The following is a 7,742-nucleotide window of genomic DNA, read 5'->3' on the forward strand; positions in this document are numbered from 1 at the left end:
ATGTATAATATCCATGTATATATATTTACTCCAGTTCTGATGCCACTGGACGCGATTCTATGTACTATACGGGTGAATCACCTTTTTCTTGCTTGTTATTGCCATGGTTACGGTCCCCTGGGTCACCCTAGTTTTATGCAAAATTATGCTATTTAAACTATGCAAACAAGCATTTTTCTGTTGTTAATACATCCCTTTCTTAATGGGCCATCTACAAACAGGGACTACTTGCATGTTTGCATAATTAAAGTAGCATAATTTTGCATAAAACCAGGGTGACCCAGGGGACCGTAACCATGGCAATAACAAGCAAGAAAAAAGTGATTCACCCATACATTAACTGAACCTATACTTTGCACTCTTGTGGATTAAATGCAATTTTCTGATCAGTTCACGAAGAATCGAGAGAGCCTTTACCATTAAATAGTTTAGACGGGTTGTGGATTAATAGTTATTTGAGCAAGCGAAAGATTCCAATATTTAAAAGTGTAATTTAAGCGTTGCGACGGTTTCAAGACACGAAGGTTAAACAAACTTTGCCACCGAGTGAAACACAAAATTTTCCACCACACCGACACGAACAAAATACTGACTATAAAACATAAAACTAAATTAAATTCATCAATTTATCCAATGTTTATGATTCAAAATCACCATTTATAGGTAAATAAAATTCTACCAGTTAGCTTAAGACGATAGAGGAGGGGTCGATTCTCCATACAAACGCTCTCAACTATTTCCTCCCTGGTTTTTGAAGATTGAAGCAATGATTTTTTTCAACACAGATTATTATTATTTTTCTCTGTGTCGGATCGTTTTGATTTTTTTGATATTCTTATTTTTAAAGACGCTAGAGCCCATCAAAAAATTCCAAAAACGGCCTTATGCATGATTATGGCGCAAAAAAAGGTATCGTATTCAAAATTGGTAACAAGTAGCCGTAGCTTCTTAAAAAATCAAGTTAAAATTTATATGAAATTACTTTGTACTACATACATACATACAATCACGCCTGTGTCCCATGAAGGGGTAGGCAGAGCACATGAAACTACTCAGGTTTCAGTGCCACTCTTGGCAAATAAGGGGTTGAAAGAAAACGAAACTGTTACTTTGTACTCTTGTGGATAAAATGAAATTTTGCTATCTGTTTTCGCCAAGTAAGCCTTTAACAGTTGGTGTAGTGAAAATAAATGTTTACTAACGTGTGGGCTGGTAATCGTGCTGGTAAGTGTCCGCCAGCACCATGATGTGGCTGCCGCGGCGGAACGGGTCGTGGTAGATTCTCTGCGGGAAGATGTACGTGTCGCAGTTGTCGGGAGACGCCTGGCCGGTGTTGCTGCCGTCGTAGTACCAGATTGGTAAGTCTGGGAAATAATTGATATTTTTAAATTATATTTTGTTAGGTGAGAAGCAAAACTCATGAAGTCATGATGATGATGAAGATGATATCCTGTTATCCCTCATCAGGGACATAGGGCTTTCAGAAGGGATTTCCATTGTTAGCGGTCCAGCGCGGCCTCCTCCAGCTCCGCCCAGCCGAGGCCAACTGATGCCGCCTCTTTTTCCACTGTGCTTTCTCCACTCTGGGCGACCTTGCCCTCTTTTTCCGGGAATTTTCCAGGTCAACCCTCGTTAAAGTTATATACATATTTAATGAATCTACGGTTGTACTCACCTTATTATATCGCTACTGCTGCGACATGTTTAGGGCCAATTTTGGAGCCCCTCTTCAGGCATATAGGAGTTCACGTGACAGCTAGTCGTAGCCGTAGATTCATTAAATGTTTTAATATGTCTCACGAAGTTTAATGTCTATAAGTCATACACAGTGAACTATTAATACGGTACACGTTTTTGTTTTTTTTTTGTGATCGTTGTTTGTTTTAATATTATATAGCTATAGGTTTGGTGTGATCGGTAAAAAGTCAATTAACGTCATATTATTTGTCATGATAGCGTAGCTTTAGAAGTTGTAACTTACGTTTACCAAATCCAATAAACACGAACTCGAATAACCTTCTCGTTCGGGGTAAAGAAGTAGGTTAAAAACCCTCACTGTTTGACTCTCTTCCTACAAGCCTGGACAGCGCAGATAAGTTAATCTTTATAGTTGTTTATGATAACTTTGGCTTTAATAAAAATGGGTGAACAACACTGAACACAATAGATATGAACCGAGGTATATTGGTGGTTATTGGTCAATAAGATTGATAGAACTGATAAGAGGGAATAGGCAGGGGCATGTAGGCTTGTGTAGGATCGAGTAAATTGCGATACTAACATTAACCTTAATTTGAGGACGTCAATTCTGTTACTTTATGTTCATCATCATCATCATCATTGGCCCTCAAGTCTATAACAGACTATTCAATCAGTGCCACGTGGGACGACAACGTTTTTCGTGGCTGTGTACAGTCAACCAATTGGAACCCTAGTCCACTGTAGAACTATGTCATAGTGACGTTATAAATCAGATTGTAAGAAATCTCTTACTGCTTATCATTTTGACATGGTTGTAGAGTGGCCTAGGGTTCCAATTGGGTGATTGTACCTAAGCCGATACGGGAGCAGCAAACACGACCACAACTCTGGCAGGTGTAGTGTGCCCGTGGCGAACAGGTATCGTGCTGATAACGCTTGGAACGCTTCCTTGCTGGTGCCCTAAACCAAGCGTTGTCATGGATTTGACGTCTTTTTCCTTTATACAATACAATACAATACAATACAAATATTTTTTATTGTTCACCAATATAACAAGATTACATTTAAAAAAAAGCACAGAACTTTATGTTAGGGTTTTTTTATGTTAGGGCTTATAAAATTAAAAGCTGGTAAAATTATTGTTATACCTACAGTTATGTTATGATTATGACTTAAGAATGTTTCGTTCACAAAAGATAATTCGGCTGCTCGGGCAATATTGCGCATCACTGTTGTGGAGGCTAAGTTATTTTATTACATCAGGTTGCGCCACTTTGAGGTTATTGTATAAACTGTTTCAGGTACGGATCATTGACGATGACCTGCAGTATCGACATCTGGGGCCCGTTTCTCGAAAAGTACCTACAAGCCTTGTATTACAAGTGCGCGAACTGTCAAATCGTATGGGTTGTCATGGAAACACACTTGTAATACAAGGCTTGTACCTTTCGAGAAACGGGCCCCTGATCATTCAGTGTGCTTTCTTACTGGACCGCACCTAAACTATCAACATACTATAGAGTTACTTTGGCTAAAATCAGTTAAAACAATTAATTAGTAGAAACCTATATCAATCTATATTATGAGAAGGACGTAAAATGGAGAACCGAAAGTCCTGCCGTAGGTGTGAATTTTTCAATTTTTGTTTTAATTAAAAATATGTCGAGCGTTATTTTGGTTTAATTTTACGTGAGTAACCCCCAACCCACCTAAAATATTTTTTCATGTGATCTCACCTTTTGGTTTTTTGGGAACGTAGTCAAAGGTTCTGTCTTTGGATCGAAGGTCAATGCCGCTGCTATCTACCCAAACATACGAAGCCAGGATACTTTCACAGGGGATTTCCAAGTCTTCATACTTTCGCATTGCTGCTTTATTCACCGCTATTGGAACCGCATTCATCTTGCCAGCTGGAAATATTTACAACCTCATTAGGCATCCACAATAAAAAGTTGAAATAAACTTGTGAATCAATCCTGCTTAAGTATGTGTGTTCTATCGTCTGTACAATGGGTTGTGGTCTGAGGAACTGTTTGACATGATGCCAACGTCCACTTTTCATCATCGCACCGCTCATCCACACACCTTGCAACCTAAATGATCGCACACCGTGCGGTTTCAGAGGAATTTCCTCCCGCGGGCGCTCCGGCTGCGGAATGAGCTCCCTGCAGAGGTATTTACGTTGAACTACAGTATGGTTCTTCCAAGAAGGAGTGTAAAACAAGTGTCCCTTGAGTTGCAGGCGTCCATAGGTTACGGTGACCGCTTTCCATCAGGCGGGCCGTGTACCTGTTTAGCACCGACGTGGTATAAAAAATCAATAGGTGGTAAGATAAATTAAGTGTTCAAAATGCGAGACTTATTTCAGGCATATAATGCCGCTAAGAGAGAAACTTGTTAGATGATAAAACCGATATTAATGATATTATGTACCTACACAGTGTAATATGAGGGACCCGAGAGATTTTAAACACGTGTTTCTGAGGCCATAAGAAGAAAAAGACTTGAATCAAATTTCGCCAGACAATTTTTTTCGAAATCTCTTACAGTATTTATATTTTAGTATTTTTTTATCTATTTTAACCTTCAAAGTAAATGTTATTCATAAAACTGACATCTAAAATAAATTTTGTATTTTTGGGAAGTTAAATAATGTCGATATCGCTATCAAAGCATTTTGTACAAATAAATAACACTGAGTTGTTGATTTTAATGTTATCAGAAATACGCTGTTAAAATTATACGATACACTCGTGGCACACCGTGCATTTACGTTCATCATGAACATTAGATATTGACAAATTAGGGTCTTCCGGAATTTATTGGGAGCGTTATGTCTGTTTTATGATCGCATACGTTCAAATAAATACCAACGTTCTACCGGCAATGCAGCAATATTAAATATTACCAAAATATACTAGGTAGAACAGATTATATTTTTACTTATCAAGTTGACATGTGAATACTTTATTTTATAAAACCAACCACTTTTATATGGAATTTGACAGATGACAGCCCACTAACCCTGAGTTAAGTGATTGGTGCAAGTGGGCCCAACAAGTACAAAGGATCGGTCAAAAGCCACATTATAAATTTTCCTTCAGTCCAGCGTGAAAATAGCAGTAAAATTCAACTCACAAAATAAAATAAGTAAAAGTTAAGTGAAAGTCTGAGAATATTAACTTTTCATTAGGTTTGTGACTCATAAAAACCTAAAAGTTATAAATTGGGAATAAATAAGGCAATTCTTCTCTATTATACAGGGTGTATTTTGATAGCGGGTCAGTAAGGGCAGCTATGAGATGCCGTAGTCCTACGTGAAAATGGTCTAAGGGGACCATCCATCGATTTCAAATTGATGAAAAATGGCATTTACAGATTTTGGAAAAAACATACAGGGTGCGAGAAAAAGGGCATTTTTGACAAACTTTTGTTTTTGACGCCAATCGATCCCATTCCTATCAAGGATCAAAAGCTTGTATGGGACCAAAAAAAAGTTTCCGGCTAGAAAAGTCACAAATCGCGAAAAACTTTTCTTATACAATTTGTACGAAAAAATTTTTTTTCCAGATGGTGTTTTTATGATGCCAATCGATTCCATTCCTATTTAGTATCTATAGTTTCTTTAGGCTCAACTTGCGGTAATGTACTAAAGAGACATAAATTGAAGAAAACTTTTTCGATATTTTCCCCATATTAGTAAAATGTAGCCATTGATTTGTGGGTTTTTAGTGCATTGCCGTGAGTTGACCCCTAAGCAAGTTTTGATACTGAATAGGAATGGAATCGATTGGCATCAAAAAACACCATACGAAAAAAAAAAAATGTATGGGAAAAGTTTTTCGCAATTTGTGACTTTTCTAGCCGGAATTTTTTTTGGTCCTATACAAGCTTTTGATCCTGGATAGGAATGGGATCAATTGGCGTCAAAAATGCCCTTTTTTCGCACCCTGTACCTATGTTTTTTCCAAAATCTGTAAATGCAATTTTTCATCAATTTGAAATGTATGGATGGTCTCCTTAGACCATTTTCACGTAGGACTACGGCATCTCATAGCTGCCCTTACTGACCCGCTATCAAAATACACCCTGGGCCCTGTATAAAAATAATTAACTCTGAAAGCTTCGATTTCAGAGATTCACGTGAAGCTTCTTTTAGAAATTACTTTATTATTGTTTTGTCGCTAAAATCAATATTAACATGTTTAATGTTGTGTAAAAATGTACATTTCCTTGGTAGCGAAAAGTTTTATCTTGTAACATAATTTAGGAAAATTTTGATTTGAATTGTAATTTATACAATTAGGAATGCAATAAAATTCAAACCTTGACCTTTATTATTTAGCTGTGCCCGTCGTAATTGTTTTGTAAGACATCAGAACATTTAAATTATACAGTTTAAAAGAAAGGCCGAAATAAAAAACAACTGGCTACATTATTTTGTCCTATGTATTTGTAATTCCATTAGCAAACAACCGTTCCGTCTGTCTGATGAGCCAATTTTTAGTATGTAGGTGACTTCAATTTCTTTTTTAGATTGTAACTCAGTAGAAAAAAAGTAAGACATTTTTTTTCTCCTGCGGAATTCAAAGTGCTCATAATTCTGAGTAGAAAAAGTAAATTAATATTCCCGCATTTAGAGAAAAACTACGACGACAAAATAAAATCTGCCTGGTAGGCTTCCTTTCTCATCATTATTTATCATTTCTTCAGGTATATAAAACAGTCAACTGATTGCCCATTAGCGTGTGAAGTCAAAGGCTTTGTATTGTAGCTAGGTCAAGTACAATTGCTAGTTGTCGTTTGGGGACAGAGAGGAGACATAAATAATATGGATCCAATCTCTCAAGGTGTGTGCTCAAAAGCTCAAATCACCACCACTTGTATATTATATTATTTATTTATATTTATTCATGTACCTAGATGAGAATAACAATGGTGTTTCTAACTCATTATTATTTCAAATAAAAATAAAAGACAGGAGTTTAGAAATAGCATTAAGGTTTTTAAGAAGCTTATTTGATGTAGATATAATCTGAATCTAAACGGTTCACAGACCGCCGGTTGTTCTGTGGAAATGCTTCACCACTTTGCTATTGCATTACAACTTAAAGCCCAATTAGAACAGCCAGCAGAATACTGACAACCGGGGGAAATAACTTCTGCAGTCTTGTAAATTCCACTACACACTTATGGTGTCCAGGCAGACAATCATGGTCGCGCGATAAATGATATGTCGGCCGTCCCTTTCGCACTATTTCACAGAATACATATTAGTACTATTTGTAAGTGCGATATGGGACGGCCTTATATTTTATCGTTTATCGCGCGACCATGCTATCGGTGCAGGAGGTCGCATGATAAGGTCTATCGTCCTATTCGCACGTACAGAAAGTGCGAAAAGGACGATAGGCTAAATATAACACTAGCGTGTTATTCCTTGCAAATTAAAATACCAAAAGTCCTTGAGACACGGTCTGCGCAGGTGCTGTTGAGTGCTGCATGGAATTATTATTTTTTAAATTACATACCAAGTATTTCTTCACTTTTTAGATTCTTGTACTAAGTTAGTTCGCAACTTTCCTATATAAATTTTGTAAATATGTAAATTTTACAAGCAATTTAGTTCATTAATCCTTAATTTGAGAACAGTTTGATTTATTTATCCTAACTGTCAATTTTAAAAACCAGGAAGTCTCGATGTCATTAAAAAAAGACATTAGAAAAAAGGTTAATATTAATATACTTTATCAAACATTTGAAAGCCTAAAAACATTTTTGAGGTCATATATTGAGGAGGCCTGTCACTGAGGCATACTCAAATATGGCGCCACTCTAATATTAGTCCATTCTTGAGTCCATTGCACAGAAAGAATTTCATACGTGAGAGCGAGAAGATGATATGTTCTCCCTCTCACATACGAATGTCAGTGACATGCCTAGGCACTTGCACACAAAGATAATCTTGCACAGGCGCCGTCTGGCGAGATAAAATACTTGCTTATCACAAGCTTATCATTATGCAGCATTATGATATTGAC

The 7,742-nt window shown here is 36.9% G+C and overlaps 1 protein-coding gene across 1 annotated transcript in view; it reads right to left on the reverse strand.

Annotated features, from left to right (window-relative positions):
• The window catches only part of LOC125226381 (glutamine synthetase 2 cytoplasmic-like), a 31,306-nt gene extending 23,953 nt beyond the window's left edge, over positions 1-7,353 (reverse strand). Inside the window, exons 1-3 of the mRNA XM_048130353.1 lie at positions 7,233-7,353; positions 3,438-3,611; positions 1,203-1,364 (exon numbers count right to left, since the gene is read on the reverse strand). Of these exons, the coding sequence (XP_047986310.1) occupies positions 1,203-1,364; positions 3,438-3,603 (328 nt within the window). The 5' untranslated portion in view covers positions 3,604-3,611; positions 7,233-7,353. The remainder of the gene's footprint in view (positions 1-1,202; positions 1,365-3,437; positions 3,612-7,232) is intronic.
• Positions 7,354-7,742: the final 389 nt, after the last annotated feature.

Source organism: Leguminivora glycinivorella, chromosome 5, assembly GCF_023078275.1.
Source record: "Leguminivora glycinivorella isolate SPB_JAAS2020 chromosome 5, LegGlyc_1.1, whole genome shotgun sequence".
Taxonomy (NCBI): Eukaryota; Metazoa; Arthropoda; class Insecta; order Lepidoptera; family Tortricidae; genus Leguminivora; species Leguminivora glycinivorella.